This window comes from Cuculus canorus, chromosome 8 (genome assembly GCF_017976375.1).
Source record: "Cuculus canorus isolate bCucCan1 chromosome 8, bCucCan1.pri, whole genome shotgun sequence".
Lineage (NCBI taxonomy): Eukaryota > Metazoa > Chordata > Aves > Cuculiformes > Cuculidae > Cuculus > Cuculus canorus.
The window spans coordinates 1708168-1732149 of record NC_071408.1 but is presented as its reverse complement, the minus strand read 5'-3'; the positions used below and the strand labels follow the sequence as shown (position 1 = coordinate 1732149).

The 23982-nt window shown below is 45.9% G+C and overlaps 1 protein-coding gene across 5 annotated transcripts in view; it reads right to left on the bottom strand.

Moving 5' to 3' along the window:
• The window catches only part of SMG7 (SMG7 nonsense mediated mRNA decay factor), a 55158-nt gene extending 31711 nt beyond the window's left edge, over positions 1-23447 (bottom strand). For all 5 annotated transcript variants that reach the window (XM_054072726.1, XM_054072730.1, XM_054072729.1 and 2 more), the window contains exons 1-2: positions 23121-23447; positions 1095-1126 (exon numbers count right to left, since the gene is read on the bottom strand). In XM_054072726.1, coding sequence (XP_053928701.1) covers positions 1095-1126; positions 23121-23149 — 61 coding nt within the window. In that variant the 5' untranslated portion in view covers positions 23150-23447. The remainder of the gene's footprint in view (positions 1-1094; positions 1127-23120) is intronic.
• Positions 23448-23982: the final 535 nt, after the last annotated feature.

The following is a 23982-nucleotide window of genomic DNA, read 5'->3' as shown; positions in this document are numbered from 1 at the left end:
GTTACCTGATCTGTCTCCTACAATACCATAACTAGACAGAGTCAGCAGCTGGCAAGTTTAAAGAAAACAAAACAGACAGAAGGAAGCAACTCTCCCTAAGCCATTAAAAGCTGCAGAACTCCTTGTCATTGGATGACTTCAGAAACATTTCCAGAGTAGTCTGAAAATATTAGCGGAAAATAAATCCATCACGGGATGCTGAACAGGACAGATCCTGTAGCTGAGGATGCTGGTGTTTAGGAGAACATTGTGGGCAAGCACCACGGCACGCTGGCCGGGTTCTAACTCTTCAGTAGCCATCTGCTTTCCATCAGAGCAGGTGAGTGCAAACACCACTTCTCGCTATTTCCAGTTACAGAGTCTAATTTCCCACGCTTGGTACATCATCAGAGCCTGGGCTGTGGGAGCACAAGGGATGGATGGGCCTCATCCCAGGGAAACTGTTCTGCTGATGGCATAGCTGCTCCTGCTGGGTCAGATGGGTCCAGGCACTCATAATGTTCCTACGGGGATCACACCAACCTGCCACTCATACTACACCGAGGTGGTAACGAGGCTGAACATAAGTTCATTATGCAAGCTGCTTGTTCTGCATGGCTGATACATTGATATAAACCATTTCTCATAAATACATGCAGCTTAAAACATAGCTTGTAGCACTTTATAGTATCTGTAGGCTGCACTTTCATAACATGCAGTAGTGTTCAGATAAACATTTCCAACACCCAGGTTTCTCAAAACCATCCAGATCCTTGCTATTCCCAAGTACAGCAGTTCTTTGGCAGCCTGGACAGGAGGCTCTTTCTCATCCCCAAAAGGAGAACACAACAGGAGAGGAGCAGGGGTGCTACCTCCGTCTCCAAATGCTTTAAAATGCCCAAAATCAACTTGAAGAATACATGTGTTTTTAGATAAAGGAGAGAAGGGCACAGTTGTTAGTGTTATTTATTTACATGCAGAGGACAAGCCTTCAACATAACATCACATGCTTTCCAGAGAATTCTTAGGAACAATAAGCATAAGGAACACAGAAGAAATTAAAACCAAGAATCAAGTATTAGCAGCAAGATCAACTGTATAATAAAGGCACGTACCTGTCATGTCAGCCTTCAGGACTTCTGCCTGCCTGTAAGAAAGCAAAAAAACAATAAATTAGAAACAGATTAATCAAAATAATTGAATTATGCTAAAGCACATTCATGCAACAGTGAGTAGAGAAAATGGGCCAGCTCCGTAGAGGCTGCCCACAACCTACACGGCTGCAACTGCTGTTGTTTAACACTACGATTTCTTTAATTCATACCATAACACAAGTCAACTGTTCACTTTTCCCAGACTCACTTGAGTCTCTTTCACAAAAAAATATAAACTAGAAAACCCTTAAACTATATTTTAAGCTTTATGCCACAGCAGCGTCCTGCCAATATTACTGATACCTGCTTACCTGTAACCAGGAATCTGACAGTAACTCTAAGCTGTCACATGTGAAATGCAGTAGACAACACAGAGCGAAGCAAACTCCCACCGGTCCCCGTCAGCATGTTGCTACGGCTCTCCTGTCCCTCTGGGCTGCATTAGCTTTCCTTAAGGAGTGGCACTAAAAAGCCTATGGCTTCCCCAATTACCTCTCTTCCTTGTACTGTGTCCCTAAGGTTATGGCTTGATCAGGTTTTCAAGAAAAAACAACATACGGAACGAACAGCAGCCGCAGGTGACCAACTACCCGTCCTTCACTGGTCACCCTCTGCAAATCCCCACCGGTGATGGAGGCTGGCAAACAACTTCTCAAACAACGGAATGCCAGGACACAGCCCTCAACAAATATTTGTGCCTGCTCATCAATGGCTGCATGGAGCAGGCGATCGAGATGCTATGGTCAAGCACGATGTCAGTGGTACATAAAACTCCAAGTGGAAGCACCGCTGGCCTGTCTGACCAATGCACAATTAATAGCGTGCAGAGGCAGGAGGGACACAAGGCTGCCTGCTGTGGTTTTGGTAGAACACATCCCTTCCCCTCTGCTACACTCAAACGCTTATGTATATTTGCAAAGGATATTTGCAGATACGGAATCCTCCCAGCGTATGAAATAACCACTTCCACCTGCCTCCCTCAGCACAAAAACTAGACTAAAGTCACACTGTGACTAACACGAAAGTCAGATGCCAGAGAGCAGAGAACCAGGAGAAAGCACCACCTAATCCCTGAAGAGGCTTCAGACGCAAGCACACACTGTGCTCTGCCACCGTGAAGTTGAGCAACTGCAAAAATGGTTTTTCAGGTTGTTCTGGGTTCTACCTACTGGGCACAAATTATAGGGAAGCTTTTGAGATCCACATCATGATTAAACAGATACCGTAACAGTGCCAGGTGTATTGCTAAGTCCCTTCACTAAATTTCTATTTATTAAACGCAAGAAGAATCTATACCAACTCACTAATCCCCACAGTGTGCCACCCAGGCAGCACCAGGATGCTCTGAGGGCTTTAATTAAGCTAAGAACATCTTAGCTGGTGCCAGAAGTAAATCTGCGTGTTCCTTCACAAATGTGATCTATTTAACAGAACTTCTTTTAAGTTATTTCTTTCAAGAAGGCATTAATACATTTTCCCAACAACAGGGAACACCGGGAGAAGAGATAAACTATTATTACTGACAGAAAAGCAAGGAAAATTTCAGATATCATGTCCTGAGAAAGCTGAAACCCAAGAAACAATTCTGCTGCATCCATGTGGAGGTGACGAAAGGCACCTCAGTGATGCCCTGCTCATCGCTGCAGCCATCAGGGTGGGAGAGCAGATCTGCTCCCCACACAGCAAAGAGCTGACGCAGGACAGCAACCTCCCCTGTGTGCTGCGCCTCGGGAGCCTCTGCGACGCTGACCTGCAAGTTCAGTCAAGCAGAAAGCAGAGCCAATTCTGCGCGGCTCTGACTCGGCAGCTAGAAATGCCACCGCTCGGAAGGGAACGCTGACTTGCTCCGGTGCCGAAGCCTCTGTTTCTGGAGCAGCCAGCCAACTTAATACTGTTCGGCTCACACTTTTTAAACATCTGCCAGTTGTGCAGGCTTCTTCTTTGAGATGAGAACATGATCTGTGTTGCCAAAGCCAAGAATCCTACCGAGAAGCTCAGTCCAAGTGGGACACGCAGTGCTGCCCCCAGCAAACAGGAGCCCCAAATTCTCCTCCAGACTAAAAGGCTCCACGCCTTAGAAGCCCAGCACCACTCTTCTGAAATTCATGGAATGGTTTGGGTTGGAAGGGACCTCAAAGCCCATCCAGTTCCAACCCTCCTCTGCCATGGGCAAGGACACCTTCCCTCGATCAGGTTGCTTCAAACCCCATCCGACCTGGCCTTGAACACCTCCAGGGATGGGGAAGCCACGGCTTCCCTGGGCAACCTGGGCCAGGGCTTCACCACTCTCATCATGAAATCATTGTGCAGAACCAGCTCCACTAAGTACTACTCTTTAACAGAGAAATACAGAGTGCACCACTATAAAGGCTTTTTTTTTTTCACCATAAAGTTTTGACCATGCATTTGCTGGAGAATTTTGGTGAAGGGAGCCTCAACCCCTACAGCAGCGCAGCTGCTGGCAGATGCACTGCAAACACACGGCCCTATCAACACGACTGGACCTAAACTTTCACCCAAAAGATCTTTGTTAGAACACCTTTTTTTTTGGAAAATTATTCTCATAGTCTTACAGGACGAGAGCCTTTAGCTCCAATCTCTTCACTAGACACAAAGAAAACTGTCTCTTATATTTTATAAGCCTGCAGTAAGCTACAGTAAGGGGATTATCACAAGGATTTTTAACAAAACGTATAGAAGTTATTTCAATACTTCAGCCTAGAGGCCAAAAAAATTAGTAAAGCAGGTCTAACATAAGCATGTTCTGCTTCTCTTAAATAAAAGCTGCTTTTAGGGGGAAGAGAGCTGCATCTACTGTGGTTAAGCCAGGATAAAGGGGCGCAAAACCTGGGAACCAAACCCATTCTGCATCAGTGGCAAAGTATTAGCATTGTGAGAGAAAAGATGCACTGCTCATTCCTTGAGTAGACCTTCCTGAAGAGCCTTTACTGGTGCTCAGAGACTCCTGGTGGGCACAAGTTGGAGCTCACTGGTAATGGCACACATTTCCGACAGTGCAAATCACTTCCTATATTGTAAAGCATTTAACAAGCCTTTTTGTCCATATATTTTCATGCACCGCCTGACACTGAATTAGCACTAGAATGACTCATTCTGCTCCAAAAATACACTGCCTGCCAGCAAACGTGGTACAACTTGCTTACACATTTTATCAAGAACGTTCTCAAGTACCTCCTTGTCCAGTTGGACTCAGCAGTTCAGTCTTCAAGTCAAGTTTCCCCAAGTTTGTTGGCCCAAAGAAGTATGAACTATAGTCTCAAAAATCATATTTCAAGCATCTCCATTAGCTTGATATATTGTGATAGCTATTCTTTATAATTTCCTAACCAAATATCGGCTCAGCCCTGTGCTTTGGTGGAACCCAAAACACAAAAGCCTTCCATGCAATCCGGTGAAATAGTTTGACAGCTAAAGGAATTTTCAGTGTAGTCACTTGAAAAAGCTTCAAAACTTTGAAACACAGCAGTCTGGGCTTTCTTTTGAAGTTCTAAAGGCACAACATATTAAAATATATGTACCCACAGATGGCAAAGGAAGCTTTTCTTCTCTTAAGAACCAGCCAATATATAAAGTTCTGTTTTGCAGTAACTCGGGGAAGTCGGGCACTGCATTTAGCCTGGAATAAACCACTGGATTTGGCAAAGGAAGACAAGATAGATGCATTTTGGTCTTTCTGTTTTAACCACTGTTGATCAATTAAATTTTACCTAAGCAGAAAAAGAAAACAAGTTGTTCCCCTTACACCAGTAAACACCTCTGCAGGAAAACCCCAAATACAGATGTCTCTCCCATACACATGTTCAGGTGTCTACACCATCACGCAGAGTCTGACAGGTACATCGATAGAGAATGTAGTCCCACTTAACACTTTTACACCAGGACAAGTCCACTTAATTTTCTCTTAAAATGCTACAAGAAAAGATCACACAGCCTCCCTGGTTAACCACGCTACTGCTCAGTGATAATCCAGAGAGTTTCTGAAACACCAGCCTAAGGCCCCTCAGCTGCACAAATCCCTTCCCTACAGCACACCCAGAGCTCCCAATCCTTTGCACAACAGCCACGTGGAAACCAAAGACTCCAAACCATCGGATCATGCTTGTAGGCTAAAACATCGACCTTTGTAAATTCAGTTTTCTAATTCTCTTATCATCTTCTGACTTCTAACTCCATTCATGGATCACTAAGCAAATGGATCTATTTCACCACTGCCCCCAAACCAGCTCATCTCTGTTTCTATATTCTTCACTTCTCTTAGAATCCAGAGCACACACAACAACACGCTTTCAGTTCTGCATACTTCCTTCACTGTGGGAGTGATGAGGCCCTGGCCCAGGTTGCCCAGGGAAGCTGTGGCTGCCCCATCCCTGGAGGTGTTCCAGGCCAGGTTGGATGGGCCTTGGGCAGCCTGAGCCAGTGGGAGGTGTCCCTGCCCATCGCAGGGGGTTGGCACTGGATGAGCTTTTAAGGTCCCTTCTAAGCCAAACTATTCTATGATACAGCACACGGCACCCATAAGAGGGCAACATCAATTCTACAGACACACATCTCTGCTAAAGAGTTTCATCAGCAAGCACAGAAAAGCAAGTAAAATCAAGCCCAAGTTTTCCAAACAGCAATCTTGCATTACCCAGCTATCACCTGGTACTGCTGAAAGTCCAGCAGGTCGAGGTCGACCTTCACTTACACCACACTCCTCTGCTTTACAGAGAGGCTGCGCCAGGCATGATCTGCTATGGCATGACAAGTTCTACAACACACGGGGAAAAACCCCGGCCTCACAAAACCCACCACGCCCAACACTCTGCTCTCCACCATGCCTAAAGGGGAACTCCTCTTGGTTTTCCCCGGCTGCCCTGAAGCACATCAGCAGCTGTATCAGTTCCCTCATTAAATCTCAGTAACACAAGCGTCCCGATAAGGAATTGAGGATTTACAGTGCTAAAATGTGTAATGAGTCCAGGCAGCTGGGATAGAAAAGCAACCAGAATCCAGTCTTTTGTTCTAGGGGGTGGGAGTGTTGGTTGACAGCAGCTGAACATGAGGCAGCAGTGGCTCAGGTGGGCAAGAAGGACAACGGCACCCTGGCCTGGATCAAGCCAGCACGGCCAGCAAGAGCCAGGAAACGATTGTGCCCCTGGACTCAGCACTGGTGAGGCTGCACCTCAAATCCTGGGTTCAGTTTTGGGCCCCTCACTACGAGAGGGACATTGAGGGGCTGGAACACATCCAGACAAGGGGAAAGAAGCTGAGGAACGGGCTGGAGAACAAGGGTTATGAGAGGCGGCTGAGGCACCTGGGGCTGTTTAGCCTGGAGCAAAGGAGGCCGAATAGAGACCTCATCGCTGTCTACAACTCCCTGAAAGGAGGGTGTAGCGAGGTGGGTGCTGGGCTCTTCACCCAAGTGACAGGGACAGGATGAGAGGGAATGGCCTCAAGTTGCACCAGGGCAGCTTCAGATTGGAATTAGGAAAAAATTCTTCACAGACAGGGTTCCCAGGCACTGGCAGAGGCTGCCCAGGGTGGTGGTGGAGTCACCTTCCCTGGAGGGGTTTAAAAGGAGGGTAGATGAGGTGCTCAGTGATATAGTTTAGTAGTGGACAGATATAGTTGGACTCTATGATCTCGAAGGTCTTTTCCAGCCAAATGATTCTATGATTCCATTCTATGATACAGAACATATATCGAATAAATGGAGGAAATCTTTCATTTCAGGTTGGGAAGGTAAATTTTCTATTCTAGCATACCAGAAACAAAGTCAAGTCCATTTAAAACAAATTATTCTTACATTTTCATAATTTCAGTCCAAGGTTCACACCCAGAAGGGACTCCAAAGCAACACCTAGGAACTCCTGGTTTAGATTTTCCTCAGTATAACAGCCAACTTCAACAAAAAATTACAATGGTTTAATACCTCTGACGGGTGTTTGTTTGTATTTTCATGTATTTGTGCTGATTCGGGGCAGGAGAAAGCAATAGCAAATGCTAACAGCACAGGCATTGAATATTCCACAGCAGATTTAGGGGAGAACTGGGTCGCTCAGAAGCCCCTAAACACAGCACCCAAAACAGCATTCACATCTGGAGTTCAGTGCTGAGCAGACATCACTGCCTGCTCTAAGTGGTTGAGAGGTTTATGGGAAATAAGCATTCTTCCTACCATTCCTAAGAGGAACTACAAACACTTGCTAAAATATAAAGCTTCATTAGCCCTTTTTAGAGGGTTCCTGGGCACTAATCCTTTACAGCTGGGGCGCTTTGCTAAAGGATGGATTTTGAAAGACAAAAATAACTCTGATTTCCCTAGACTATTTTGTAGACAGCTACAGTATCTCTAACTATGACTGTCACAGGGAAATAATTTTACCCCTGGGAGATTCCGATTGCACACAAGAGAAAAACTTTTCACAATGAGAACAATCAGACATTGGAAAACTCCCTCCAGGGAAGTGGTGGATTCCCCAAATTCAGACACGTTTAAGATTGGGCTGGACAGAGTGCTAGGCCATTGTCTGGACCATGTTCTGGCCAAGCAAGGTCGGACCAGATGATCCTTTAGGTCCCTTCCAACCTGGGATTCCACAATTCTTCAATTTTTACAGCCATCCTAGGATTGTGCACAAACCCAGATTTTTATACCTGAGTAACAGTAGCAGGGAACTCGTGGAAACACTTCATCGTTGATATTTCCTTCACCTATTAATTCAACATCACCTGAATAGAACAGGCTGCAGACTGCAGCTTCAGTTAACAGTCTGACACATCCCTTCCTGAAACAGTAAATGGACGGGGTCAGGATTTTGCTGCAGTAAAGGGAGCCCAATATAGTTTCTAATTATTTATTCATCTATAGACTTCAGCTAATCCTCTGTGCATCAGATATGTACTCGTTAACAACTATTTCTTAAGCAGCTTTATCTTTATTGAAGAAGTTCTGGATGTTCTAAACTTGCAAGCCTTACCACCTAATTAAAATGACCACAGTTTTCATAAAGTGCTGGAATTACTTGCTTCAGGAGCAGGCAGGTTTTGGTGATGTCAGCTCTTACTGACGTAGCAAGAGATGTTCAGCCTGTGAGTCACTGAGTTAAATGCTCCATGTGCCTGTTACACTGACAGTCTTCACTGATGTGGCAATGAAAAAAAACCTTCAACAGTACCCACCTTGCTGGCAATTTTGTGCTAACTAGTTTAAAACTCATCATTCCTGCTACAGGCAGCTGAAGTCAAGGTACAGTTAATTTCTTTGACCACTGGCTTTATCAGATTATAGCTGTAGATCAAAGCCACGCAAACAATTCAGCATCAGTGTAACTGTGCAAGGAAAAATACTACCTCTACAAGCATATGCTAAAGCAAAGCAATCACCACTCTAATCCAAAACCTGTCCACAGGGACTCTTGCTCTATTACCTTTTTGTTTCCACCTCAGAGAGGGATGGTGAGAAATCAGGACAAAGAATAGGAAATTTTTTAATCCCATCTTCCCCCTTTCTCCTCGCCCAGGCTCCATTAGAAGCAAGTCATAATAATCATCCTCAAAAAGCAACCACCAAAAGCAACTCTTTCCAAGTGTGATCCGAACTGACAACCTTCCTCCCTGGGAAAGAGTAAGAGTACCCTCACAGTCAGCTTCATTCAAACTCATTTTTTATCTCCAGTTTCATGGAAGTCAGTTCCTTCATCTCAAGATTTGATAAAGATGCGCCCAACAGGTAAAAGTTACCCTAAGGGAAGTTTATATGTGCTTACTCTGTGATTTAACCTACAGGGAGAGAAACGCAAGTCTCCTACCTTGCTAAGTTTTCTAGCATTCAACTGCCTCCACTGAAGCCTCCGCTCTCCCTCTCGCTACAGTCTAGAGCTCACATCAAGCCAGGAGCGAGTCCGAGCCTCACCGGGAGAGCAGTGCTGCAAACACGAGTTAAACGCCTCAGAAATGGGATCCGGTCTGTAGGCAGTTGTTCAGAATCAGCAAAATGCCCTTGTCTATTCCACAGAGTTCTACATTTAAGTCAACAGAGTAACCCACAAACCCAACAATCTGTATTCTTCCAATTCAAACCAAAATAGCTTGGAGTAAATGTGCAGTATCGAGAACAGCTCAGGAAAGCGTTTTCCATAGTCACTGCTTTGTAAAAATATTCTTTAAATACTGACTATGATGTTCCTTAACTTTCCATCTTGACCTACTAGTTATGTGGAACCTTATTGCAGCCACAAGGGAGAAAACTAAAATCTCTAAACTTTCCAGGAGCTGACAGCACAGCTCTGCAGGTAACCCTAACAGCGTTCTCAGTACAGAAAAGTTAAAAGCCAATTACCAGAGGAGAACGAACAACTTCACTATAAAAAAAGGCACGCTCAGGTTGACATCTGAACTACCTTACTTCCCATGGCAATTCCCACATGGTTTTGACATGGAACAAGGAAAAGCAACAGAATTACTTTGCAAACAACAAAACAAAAAACCCCAACGAATTATGCCCTTCTAATATCACTGTATTTGCTCTTTCAAATCCACTCTGATTATCGTGCACGCAGTATCAGGCTTCAGTTGTGACAAACAGTACCACCAGCACTCACTTGTTACACTGCAGTTCCTGACTTGGCAAAAGCTTCTCGGTTTAAGGGCTGGAAACTGCAGGTAACAGACGTTAAAACAAGCGAGTGTTATTTAACTTCTTTCAACAGCTTTTGCATTATAAAAACCAAGTCCAGAATTATGGAAAACGCAGAAATGAGAGCATCAGGATCTGCTTCAGATGGATACCGTCCCATGAGTTTCACAGTTATGCTATTTAAGTCAGCCTTGCAGGAGCCAGATCAGCTCAGGTCAGGCAGCAGAAGCCAACCCTCCCTAGACACTGTACCACAGCTCCAAGGGGAGTGCATGCTATCCAGTTCAAGGGTTGGCCATTACATAGCCAATTTAGTGCCACAGTCTCGTGACAGGACATAAAGTGTACCCTCACGCCTGCCTGTGGAAATAGAGAGCAGAACTCCCACAGATCGAAGCTTGCTAGAGTGAGTTATACTCACTTTCCCTGGAAAGCCCACCCTGCTGTGAGAAGAGGGCAATACCTGCAGCCCTCTAAATCCAGACTTCCAGCTCTAGGAGCTTCCTGTCCCCTCCAGCCTTCACTAACAGCTCAAGATGTAGAGCTCAGCTATCCTGCTGATTTTTAGTGTTTTCCATGAACCCCTTCCTCTCAGTTCCTGCCTCCAAGATTACTCCTTGCCCAGTAGCAAACACGGACCCTTACCAGTTAAACTGAAAACAACCCACATGGACAGAGGAAGCAATTACCACTAAAGAGGACTCAGTTATCAGGAATTCAAGATATTGACTTCCCTGCTAAGCAGCACATGGAGAAAGAGCAAAACATATATTGGAAGTCATCATCAGAGGTGGCAAAACCAAAGCATAAGTAACCTCTCCTACGGTGCTTGTAGTAAGTCAACTATGACACTGAACACGAGCTTTCCAAGCAGAGATCTATGCCTGGACACTCAAGACCTTCAAAAACTTAAGGCCTAAAGCAAAATTATTGGTATTTTAATTACTCAGCAGTTGTAGGAAGCTGGGTTTTGCCTAACCTCATTCGCTTTATAAACTCATAATCATGTAAACATCGCACAAACACCTGTCTATGCACAAATGTGACATACTCACAGGCTTTAACGCAGCTTTTCAGAATTAAAAGGTTTTTCAATGTGAAAGGACACTGCATGGTTTAGACAAGCTATGACAAGTAACACCCAGATATATCCAAGTATGACCCTAACAGCAAGCTGTACTCTGAAGGCACAGCAACGGCATGAAGTCTGAATGATGATATGAGACTATATCACCGTTTATACTCAGTACATCATTAATAGTTTACAGGAGTCGTGTTAGCTGCTCCCAACTCTCTATCAAAAAAACACACTGGCAATGCTGTTCTTAAATACACTCTACTTTTCAACTAGAATCCTCTACCACAAGTTCAATGTATCTTCGTCAAGTACAGCACTTTCTAATAAAAAAAAGCATGATCATTAAATTCTCACCTCAAAAACACAGCCAGCAATATTTACTATGTCTTTTATCAAAAGCACAAATGTCAGACAAGGCACAAAGGACACCAGCTGAGCTGCACGGAGTTGTGGAAAGGAGAGCTTGTTACCGAACCTCAAACTTGACTTTTGGTTTAGTAACACATGACTCTCCAGCAGTCCTCTGCTGTCGGTTGTCCTAAGTTCGGGAGTGGCTCACCCACATGGGCTGTCAGCTATAAACCCTGGAGTCTACCACCAAAACACATGCAACTCCTGGAACATATAAAAGTTACTCTCTTGTCTGCATTCAGCTGAAGGTGAAGCTATGACCAATCCAGACAGGTGAGATCTAGCAGATTTTGCCAGCTCCAGGACGAAGCAGCACGGATACACTACTACCAGAACTGCCCCTGTCTAGGACAGGTGCAGCTTGAAGCGGTTGAGCCCTGTTGAACACAAGTGAGTCTGGAGGTAAACCCAAGAGGCTAAAGTGGCATAGCTCACTTGGACAAGTCCATCTGACCTCAGCAGCTCTGCTCGCAGCAGGTCCAAACCGCCTGCGAACAGAGCTGCCGCCGCAGCCACTACCCTGCAGAGCACTGTCAGGTACTGCCAGTTAACCAGTAACCTACCTTTCCCCTTTTAAAAACTAAAGCGTCTGAGCAAATCTGTAACCTCCGAGGTTAATCTTGCTTTTGGGGATTAAATGTTTTCATAAAAATAATTATTTCAAATTTCATTCTCAATACCTTAGCTGCAGAACTGGAGAAGACTCTTTCTTAAAAGCAGTTCACACGATGTTCAACCAACTACAAAGCAGCGGTCGGTGTCTGCTTTAGAAATCATGTATGGAAAAGAGTTTGGGTTTAGTAGATCCTTACTGAACATAAACCCAAATACAGTTTTCCAGACTGCTGTCTCCCTTGCAACAGTCAGACTCGTTCACTACATTCCTTTCACGTTCCGCAAGGGCTGCAGCATAGACTCCATAGCAATGGCCTAACACATCCTGCATCAAAATCACATCTGAAGGGCTGGAAAGCACCTTGAAAGGTTATGTATCCCACTCCCTCACCATGCCATTATCCCTGACAAACACTGGCACTGCTTGTGACTGAAGTCCTCCAGAGGCAACCCAGCTCCATACCCCAGAGCAGTCTGTCCATCCACCTCCCTAAACCATTTCCACACAGCATTACATCTTGCCTTAAAGAATCGTGGTATGCCTTGCGTTCACCCACTCTGGCTCCTTCCTCTCACCAAATCCCTTCACAAAAATTACCACCTCCTTCAATCCACCCTTACCTTCATACAGCAGTGAAAGGGCAGGGATAGTCCTCACTCAGACTGAGGAGACATCTTCTGAATCCTTGACACATATTAAGCAAGAAGGGATGATGCTGGAAGAAGATTCAGCAATTGACTACCCAATTACTGGTTATTAACACCCATGCATTACTCAGGCTGCACAAGCCAACTCAGCCCTGCCATTTCACTTTGCAACCAAAACAGCTTGGATCTCATCATCAAATGTTTTGTATAGGACACCAAGACGTTCAAAACAGATTTTAAAATAGGATAATGTTGGCATTGTATTTCAGTATGTGACAATAAAGCACGGAAACAACAGGAACCCCACCGCTCTATCCTCAAATCCGACATCCATATGTTTAACAGCATTTTCAACCATACAAATAAAACTCCCTGCAGCCAAGTCCTTAAAGAGCCAAAGATCTTCACGTCTTTCTCATCTGTCATTCCTAAAGACAGGGCACTCCTGGGCCACGTCACCTAACACTCCAGCACAGCAGTTTCTAGCTTTGTAATCCTCAAAGACTTATTTCAGGAATTAATAGAATCAGTTATACATGATAGAAAATATATGTTCATTATAGAATCATCTCTAATGCGAAGTGCACAGAATCTTACCTGAATTTGAAAGTTTATCCCAAACTTCTGACTACATAATGTAACGTTCCACACAGACGCGTCACTTTTTTTAGTGTTGACTTCTGCCTAGCAGTCTGTGATGGAAGCTACCAAAATAGTCTGCAGTTGCACAAGCAGCATTAGCAAGCGATTGACATCTTCATTAGAAAGATACTGAAAATATCTTTCCAGATCACTTCAAGCTTTAGCGGTTATTTTAGTCTTAGCTATCAAACTCAAAAGACGAGCGCTTCAGCTTAAGCTGGCCCGCACACCTGGCGTGCCAATACCCCACAACTGACTCTGCCTGAGCCCCGTAATTCCTCCAGTTTACCTCAAAACAAAATAAATCTCTAAAATGAGACAGCATGGATAGTTTCAAACTGGGTGCAAAATCCACCAGGACATGCTCCTGAATTACAGCCTTCTGTATTAATTCAGATGCGTGTGGACAATGCATATTGGGAGTTTAGCATTTCTTTTCTAAAGATCTTACCTATACATTCAACTTATTTGCTACTGATGGCATTAAGACAAACTGAAACATCTTCTAGATTTTTAGTGCAAGTTTACTCTGCATCTTTCAACAACTTAATTTATAATCACTAACCCATATAGAAATCTCACCTTTTTCTTCATATTGAAATGACATTTTCTCTATTTCACTAGAAACTGCAGCTGGATGTTGAAGCTCCAAGAGCTGCTACACTTTTCATGGTTTTATATGCTCCTGGTGGTCTGTGCTTTTCTTTAGTACTAAAAAAGATGCGGCTTAAATCCTTTGGACGCTATTCTCGTTGCCATGCACAAAAACCAGCTCCACCAGGCTTTGTCTGGGGGACAGCTGACTAGATTTAGCTCAAGTGCTCGACAAGTACTTACACTACGTCAAGATGGACAACTCCTAACCTACTCAGCAGACAAAAGGTTTGTCCCAATCCTTCTTTCTTCCCCCTCTTCATAGGTGCAGATGATGAGCATTTCTGGTTTTAACTACCATTAGGCTAGTCCGTAAAGATTACCCTGGAGATCACCTTTCAAGGCTCCAGCGTACCTCCAAGTACGAGTACGAGTACTCAAAGGCACTGCCGAAACCCTACTGACTACAGAAGGACCTGAAGCTGGAGTCTGTCAAAGGTTCCTTGCCAGGTACAGGTAATCCTAGTTTAAAAAAGATGATCACCCAGCCGCAGCTGGTTGACACACTGCAATATCCGTGTAATGTCTTCAAACCACGGCGAGACCAAGACAGGACACAACAAAGCAGATACCAGGAGACTTTCATTGCAACAGAAAGTACAGAAGGAGAATTTCCAGGATTATTATAGTACAAAGAAAAAAGCACGGTCTTCCCGACAGATTTATCCAAGACTCATTTCTTTCTATTCCTGACAACATCTGTAAGGAAGTCAAAGTGCGATAAATAACACAGCATAGACCACTGGGGAGAACAGGGGATCCTCAAAAAGGCCGGCTTCCAAAACACTTCCCTTTGCTGTGGCCTGATCAAATCGGAACAACCATCACAGCTTCATTAAAATCAAGGCACCAACAAACACCAAAGTCAATCTTGAATAAAAGCTCTTGATGCCCAAGAGGTCTATTTTACTGCATCCAAACAAAAAGTTTAATCTCTGCCTAAGGTTCTTTAAAGTAATTCAAGAAATTTTGCCCAAGTTAATTTGGCAGAATCAATCTTAAAGACTTCACGGGAAAGACATTCAGAATTAATTTCTCACTTCTTAACAGCTAGAGAGCAGCTCTCTGAGATAATTCAGCCCTGTGACAAGTGGGGCTCGCAGACTCCAAAAAGACAATGCCTCAGAGGGCAGGGGGGAAAATAAAATAATCAGCTTACACATACCAATATTAGATGAAGCAGAACATTGTTCAGTATGGCTGAGCACCGGAGGATACTTTCAACACCACAGACAATGAAATTAAAATACGAGAATCAGACTGCTGATGTATTAGAGGAATTGTAAGTGCTTTCAGAAAAATGACATCTCTTTTCTCTAAAGGTGGAAGAGAAAATTAACTCCAGCAGGACTCTTAAGTACCTCAAGGGTATCTCGGATTTAAGTCCCATCAGTGAAATTCAGTCTGTCGCCCACGGCTGCGTAACAATGCTAAGGGACTCCTTAGCCTTCTGGTTCCTTCCGATAATCCCTTGAGTGCCAAAGTCAGTGTGAATAATCAAAGAAAAGTTCTACTGGGATACAGAAAGAAGAGAAAGCAGGCCTAACGGTACTCAAAAAGCTCTCATTCCACCCCAACTCACAGTATTGCATTGATCTGAATGTGTAGCTGCTGATTTAACCCAGAGGAACTGAAATCCACAATATCGAAACACTGCTTAAGCCATTTCGCCCCTCACTTGGTTGTCCCGGAAGTCCTCAAGCTTACAATCAGAAGTTCTTCTTAAATTCAGATGGCAAAAGAAGCAGTGGCCAGACATGTCTAGAAACGTGGCCTAAAGGCAAGACGCGAAGCACGGCTGCACAAGTGGAAGCTGGTGATGAAACCAGTACAACTGTACAACATTCAGCAAGATGCTGCGTGCAACAACACGAGCGCTCCAGAGGCACAGACAAAAAACCCACATGCCCCTACTTCAGTACGGAACAGTGAGAAACTACAGCCCATGAGTCAGCTCCACGATTCCTCGTGTCACTCCACAATAAATATTAAGTTAAATCTCTGTCATTTTCACTGCAGCAAGACAGAGAAATAGAGTTACGACGCCGTAGCGCTCCCCGAGTACAGGAAAATTTATGCTTTACCAAACACCACTGAAATCTATGACCTCTCCAGTCAGATATTAATAAGTACAGGACTAAAGCATGCAATTCTGCTAAAGATTTTAAGGCAATAAATCTGTAGTTTTATTCCCTCCTGCTTGACAGCAGTTGTGCAGCTTTCAAGTGAGTTGAGGACAAGCCTCAAGTCCAAAGGAACAAAAGCAATACCTAATGTCCTCCCACATATACTCCTTACACATAACAGATGCATTCCTTAACTGCTCTTCCACCATTCCTTACTCTGAGAAGTCTGCTCCTAGTGAATCTCTGTTGCTGTCATGAGGATCCAATAGCAGTGACGAAGGACCCCTCGAAACTCTACAGCCCCCAGCAGTTCCTCATCCAACAAAATCAGACATTGCAGCAAACTCTCCTCCTCTCCCTCCTCAGGCACTGCACACTCGATCTGCAATTTCTCCTATTCCATACTGATTTTTGCTGGCTGAGCAGGCAGGGAAGATGCCAAGGCATCTATCCATCAAGTCACTGTCTTCTCCCACCAACCCAAGTGATCCTGAGCAATGACAGCAGCCAGTCTTTTCTTCTCAAGGGGGAAGCACCAAGACATCTGAAAATAGGTGTGATAGCCAAGTGGCAAATGGAAAAGCAGGGCAGCGTCATGTTCCACCCAGACTGATTTAAATAAAGCTTTAAGTTGATTGAAATGATACAATTCAAGGCTCAGACCAGTTTACTCAGAGGCAAAAACCTCTCACTGGAGTAGGCTACGGCTCCTTGTTATGAAACTGCTACAAGGAAGATGCAGTCTTACGAGGGAAAATTTATGAGTAGCTTGAATATCACTGTATACTCTATATTGAGTACTTAAATAAAATAGCTACGCATTCACATGTGCCATGCACCAAAACTCAGAAAAATGCCCTCCAAAGCCCTCTATTCAGGGAAGGGGGCAGCCTTCTCTGAATGCTTTGGTGCAACTTAAGCGCCCCAATCAAACCTTCAGATAAGCATCACCTGGTTTCACTGCCACAGCAGAACGTTCTCCTTTTCCATACAGATCAAACTACAGAGGAACAGACAGGTTAGAACAAGAACTAATTGCTACCAGAATCATCCCTGACTTCCAAAATAAATAAATAAATACAGCTGTAACTTTACTTACACTAACCTGCACTTCTAGGTCACTGGAACACCGTTTTGCAAGTAACCTCAAAGCACAGCACAAACAAAGCACAGTAACAGCAGCCACGGCAGGCTGCGTCCTGCAGCAAGGCAAAATAAGGAGAGACTCGGCCCCCAGACTACAGACAGGGGTATGAATTGTGACAGTGACATCAGCCATGGGCATTCAGGAGTTCGGATACTCTAGGAAAAGAGGCATTACTTATGAGTGTCATGGGTCAGTAAGCACTTTAATGAGTGCTATCCCTCGAAGCAGTCCCACCCTGCCCTGACTACCAGTGCCTCCTTCCTGCCACACACAACCTCAGCCCTTCTGTCAGCACGCGTGGTAACACGATGGGTGAAGTCAACAAACCAACTCAGGCTAAGCTCTGCGAGTAAAAGTCAACATAAAAGCAGGTTTAACCTACCATAGTTCCCCTTCACAGGAGACCTGGCCATAAACTAACCCCAACAAATCAGGGCTGAGCAGGAAAGGGTGAAGGGAAGCGCAGGACAGGTCTGCCAGGAGGAGTTGAAGTTTAACACACATCCTTTGTCTGTAGTGCCAAGCTTTTGCCAAGAACTGCGCAAGAAGGGTCAAGTTCTTGGATAACTGCAGCCTTCCTCCCTCCAGCACACATTCACACACATCCACCTTCCTGCCAGCCCCTCCAGCAGAAAGACACACCCACCACCTGCTAAACTGCACACACATTCAAATCCTCCCTGCTAAGGATGTCTATCTGTCCACGCTTAACTACTGTGCCGACCGCACTTAAACTCTGCACAGAGGAGCAAACAGCTTCCCCGCACAGAAAAGTGCACATGCCACAGCTGATGGGAAGCTCCACGTGTGCTGATTTACACCAGCTGAGCCCTGCCTGCTTCTCTCTCAACAGGCACGCTCGTTTGGATCACTCTTCCAACCAGCTCACTCAAAGTCAATGGCAATAACCAACTTTGAAACTCCTGGCTCTCTGCTGAAGGTTAAAACTTGCCAAAGCAATTCAAAAAAGGGGAGAAACAAGCGATAAGCAGCACATTCACACAAGCTTCATCTCCTTCAGCATCCAGGCCTGAAAAAGAAGTACCAGAGCTACGATAGCACACCCAGCCCACTTGTGACTTGCCCTTGGTGGCAAGAAGATGATCCATAATCCAAATCTCCATGAGAGTAGGAAGAGAGCAAGCAATAGCTGCTGGGCCAGCCCTGCCTGGCTGACCCCGATACCAGGCTGCAGTGGCTAGGATCGGCAGGAACCTGCCCAGAAACCTGAAGGTTACAGTGCGCATCTCGGGGCTCTCCACAAGATAAATTTCCTTCAGCAGAAACCTCAGAGGAAAACTGCTTAACACTTTTTAAATTGCAATTCTTTTTTACTCCACAGGTCACCACAAAAAGCTTGTTGATCAGTCTTCAGTAGTAATCATCATCAATCTTATTTGCTTCTTAAACCATTACCCTCACCCTTGAGGAGGGATAAGAAGTGTTGCTCGTACTAAATACTGGCAGCAATTCTAGCTATCAAATGCTAGAAACACCTTGTATGTAGGAAAACAGAGAAAGAAGGCGGAGAGATTTTCCCTTTAAGTTCCCCCAAAGAAAACACCATGCTAAGAGGCACCTCCTGAAAGGCCAACACAGTATTTGATCTCTCCACTACTTCTCCCCTGTTTAAAATTCAAGAGTAAACAATGTATGCAAGTAGCATTAATCATTTCAGAACATAAAAAAGCTGGAGGAAATACTTTCCAAGACTGACTGGTCTTGTTCAGATAGCAAGACAAATCAAGAAAGATGCAGATCAACTGGAGTGAGGTCAGCAGAGGCCCCCAGGGCAGCTGAGGCTGAAGCACTCCCGATCCGGGCTGGAGGAACAGGAGCACAGCTTGGCCAGCCCAAGGCAGGGAAGGCTTCTGAGATTGGCCAGCCTGGAGCAGGGAAGGCTTCAGGACACCCACAGCAGCCTCATGCCTGCAGGGAGGGGATTGAGAAGATGGAACCAGACTCTGCAGTGGCAGGAGGATGAGTGACAATGGGCATAAGTTGAAATATGAGGTTCGGATTGGATGTAAAGAAAATCTTTTCCAGAATGAGGAAATCTGAGCTGTCTCCATCCTCAGAGATTTTTCAAGACGTGAGTGGATCAAGCCCTTAGCAGCCTGGTCTGATCCCAGAGCTGGCCTTGCTTTAGAGAGAGATCTCCAGGCCAGGTTACTGTGTGATGTGGTGAACTCGAGGCAGCACATTGCATGGGCACACGACAAGATCCTCTATTAACACTGAAGAGACATCAACTTTATCCTCTACACGCCCTCAAGGTAATTAAATAACTTACTTCACCTGTCCTGTTGAGATTCGCTCTGGTTGGCAAACAGTGCTCTGGTTTATGCCTTTCCAGTACTGACAAACATCATTCTGACCAGGAATCGGTACCAGAACAAGCTCACACGCACGGATTGCAGCACTAAATTGCCTCCGCTCTACCCTCCTCCATTAACAGTGAAGAAATACTACAAGAGGTGCGTCACGGACCGGCAGACAGCAAGGGAGCAACCACGAAGAGACATGGCAGATGCAGAAGTTAATGGAGCTACTGATGAGTCTTTGAAAACAGAGCCACAATTTAAATTATTAAAACAGTCAAACCTTTAATGAAGTTGGTTATAGCCTCATCATACGACTACAGGAAACTACCTACTGATTTGTCAGCACTAGAATTTCAAGCCCTGTAATTCAAACGCTTTTTATTCTCTGTTTACAGAATGCTAAAAGCCACAATTTACCAGAGTAATGCCACATTTAACTAGAAACTAGAGTTCACATCTTTGTGAAATGCAATTCAGACAGTCATAACTCAGTCAAACTGCTAAACTTCTGAGTCCAAGTTAACTATGCTTTGAACATTAACATGTGAAATTGGCAAGGAAAAGGAAGATCACTCCCTAAAGTGAACAAACGTGGGCTAAAGCTTGATACCGTCTTATAAAAATGTTGCACTCGGAAGCTTCTGTGGTGCTACCTTAGAAATCCTGTCAGTAGTGACATTTTGCTTCTAAGTGATTTCTTCTGTGCCTAGCAGGATACATGAAATGTTTACAGCAAGACACCTGCCCCACGAGACTAATTTGATTTATGGGAAGAACCTGTAGATTCCCAAAGCAGCACAAATAGTACAGGTACAAATTTTTAGCCTGACGAGACAAACTCCTGAACGGAGAGGCGTGAACCAAGCCTCTTTTCCAAAGAGCTCTCTGAAGGAACCCTCTGAAAGGTTTTTACCTGCCCAGATGTAATCCAAATCTTTGAGAAGTGACTCAAACAATGGACCAAGAGAGGTATCTAAAAAACTAGATGGGACAGAACACACTCCAGTACGCAGGGAAGGTGACCTTGAAATGGATAATAAGACTAGGAAAGCAAAAATCACAACACTTTCTTACAACATCTGAAGGTGACTTAAGAATGGACTTTCCTACAACTTTTGAAAGACTCGATAAGCCTGACCTTCTTTGTTCAGGCTGGAAGACTTCTGTAGGAGTCTCAGGTGTTTCCCAGTTTCTGCACTTTGACTGAAGGGATACAATTTTTTTAAGGACAGCGTTTTAAAACAGCTGATTCACACACATTTATACAGAAAGCGAGGCTTTCTGTATAAATTGGAGGAGTTAAGGCAGGCCAGCCAAAAGTCCTTTCTTCCCAGCTCATTTTTTCAGCATCTCGATTCTTGCAGAGTCATTACTTCACTAGTTATTCAACCATTACATGGTCACCTTAGAAATTCAGCTCTCTGCTGTCTAAGCTTCAAATACAGAGAAGGATTCCTCACAAAAACATTTCTGCCCCTCCTTGGTTTTAAGACTGTGAAGACTAGCAGAGACTAATTGCTCCACATTTTCATCTGGTACCACGTTTTGTTAAAATGCCCCTTCATATCACCACACTTTTGTCTGCCTATTCCACCATCATTACGCTGGGACCGAGCTTGTAACGCTACAGCAAGGAGAATGCCCTCCTCCTGTAGGCAAAGGACTAACAGGACTGGGTCCAAGAGTGTGAGGCTCTTCCCAGTTCTCTTTATGAGCCTGGGCTGCAGTAATTTGCAGCAAAATTTCTGCCTTATGCAAACCAAGCAACTCAAATACACACTCTGTGGATGTAAAAAGCATTTCACAGCTTTTAAAGAAACCACTCCCAGGCTTCCCTTCTACACAGAGGAACAAAGCCAGGTGTTCTTTAGAGGGGGAAGGTAAAGGTTACAGACTACAAAGTGCTTGAAAAGTTTGGGAGGGGGATCATCCTACGCTGTTGATCTTCCTTTAGGAGATAAGACTCCTAAACGAAAGCCAGAAGTCATTACTTGTAATAAATGAGTGCCCTGATGCTTCACTCCCGTTGTATTAGTCAGGAAAAAGCAATGAAGGCCCAGCATGAGTGAGGCTGTTGGAGGAACAGAGCTAGGAGGAATAGGCGGTTACTGCCCATTGCTTGAAGGCAAGGAGGCTCTCCAGCTTGGTGCAGGGGAATATGGAATGCTAGGAGAGGGTCTGGTGGTGCAGGAAGGTGAATGGGACAAGACGAGCATGACTTCAGCAGTGCTGCCTTGGAACGATGCAAGGCAGCCAAAGACTCGCCATCCCCAGAAGCGCGAGGGGAGCAAGAGGCCGTGGTGTTATTAAGACATACACTGAAACACAAAACTACATCTTGTCTGGGTAGAGAAGAGTTAATAATAAGGCATCTAAGAGCTTTTTCCGTAATGCACAGGGAAAGACAGGGGAAAGAAGTTTCTAAGACAGCATAGGTGAGCAGCCTAGAAGAGAAAAAGGCTCACAAACTTGCTATTAGAGAAAAAAAGGACTTTATTCCTTGTCTTCTTTAAAAAAATGAACTTGAGACAAGATCTGCACTACCAGAAGGAGGATGAGGCAGACAGAGACACAAGATGAGAAAGAAAAGGAGGATTTGGAGAATCAGTAAAGGGAGACAGATAAAGTATTTCAGAAGCCTGGATAGAAAGCGGTCTGGAACTGTAGAAACCTCCTTAAATTCACCTCAAAGTGCACCATCCGGTGCTTTCCGCCCCGGGCACTCGGGAGCATGGCCAGGCAGTGAGGTGCTGGGAAGCAGCCCAACTGCTGCAGACTCGCTTCCCTCCCAAACCTTCAGCTCCCTGACACCAACCAGCCGCACAGGCCTCGACAGCAGAATCCAGCTAGCCAAGGGGCAGCCGCGGCTGCTCCCTCCTGCTGGAGCCCCTCAGCCTGAGAGGGGCTGGGGGACTCAACCCACCGCGTTCCCCTGCCCTCCCTGCGACCCCAGTTTGACCTTGCTTTGAACATTAAGATATAAAGTTGGCAATGAAGATCATTCCCTAAAATGAACAAACACAGGCTAAAGCTCAATACTGTCTTATAAAAATGACACGCTTGGAAGTTTCTGTGGCGCTAGGTTAGAAATCCTGTCGGTACTGACATTTTGCTTCAACGAGACTTCTTCTCCGCTTAGCAGGATACACGGAATGTTCACAACCACATGCCTGCCCCACAAGATTAATCTGATTTGGTTTATGGGGAGAACCCATAGATTCCCAAAGCAGCAGAAATAGAACAAAATCTTAGCCAGATGAGACAAACTCTTGAACAGAGAGATGTGAACCGACCCTCTTTCTAAAAGCTCTCCAAAAGAACCTTCTGAAAGGCACATTCCAGTAGCTGAAGGGGCTACAAGAAAGCTGGAGAGGGGCTAATCATAAAGGCTTGGAGTGATAGGAAGAGGGGCAATGGGGATAAACTGGAGAGGGGCAGATTTAGACTGGACAGAAGGAGAAATTTCTTTACGATGAGAGTGATGAGGCCCTGGCCCAGGTTGCCCAGAGCAGTGGTGGCTGCCCCATCCCTGGAGGTGTTCCAGGCCAGGCTGGATGGGGCTTGGAGCCCCTGATCCAGCGGGAGGTGTTCCTGCCCGCGGCAGGAGATGGAACTGGGTGTTCTTTAGGGTCCCTTCCGACTCAGACCGCTCTACGCTGTACCGGGTGCCCGCAGCCCCTCCCCCCGCGGCCGCCTCTCACCGGAGATACTGCGCGCACAGCAGGCTCATCCTCCGCCGCTCGCCGCCTCGTCGCGCCCCGCCGCGGCTCTCACAGCCCGGGCCGGCCCTCCGCCGCCCCCGCGCCGCCGCCGTTCGCTCCCGCCGCCGCCGCCGCCATCTTCCCGCGCAGGGCCTGCCGCCGCGGGGGCAGGGCGGCAGCGAGGCTGGGAGGGACGGGGGTGCCTCCTGGCCGCGATCCGCCGGTGACCCCGGCAGCCACCGCTCCGCGCCCGCCGCCGCCTCACGGCCAACGACCCTCCCGCCGCGCCGGCCGCGCTTCCGGCCCCAGCCGCGCTTCCGGCGGCGCCACCCTAAAAGCCTTCCCCTGCCGCACCGCCCCTCGACACTTCCGGTAGCGCCACCCGCAAACCCTTCCCTCGCCTACCGCGTCCTCTCGGCGCTTCCGGCGGCGCCTCAAACCCGAGCGGCCCGCGCTCGCCCCTCGGCGCTTCCGGTGGTGCCACCGATAAAACTTCCCCTCCCGCCGGCGCCGCCCCTCGGCGCTTCTGGTGGTGCACCCGGCAAACCCGGCCGCCCGCAGCCGCCGCCCCTCCACCCGGGGGCCCCCCTCTTGTGGGATCCCGGCGCTCGGGGCGTCCTGGTGACACCGAAACGGTGGGAAAATCAACTCTCTGAGGCTCGTTTTGGAGTTTGAGAACGCGAGCGCCCTTTGTCAGGGCTGGGCAACACGAGGGAGCGATATCCATCGCCCCATCTGTTCTGGGGCAGATTTCCCGCTTAGATGTGTTTAGACTTTCCCACAAATCTTATGCACATTTTATTACTCTCCAGAGGACTAATTTCAATGTTATTATGAACTTCACGGCAGTGAAATCTCCTGC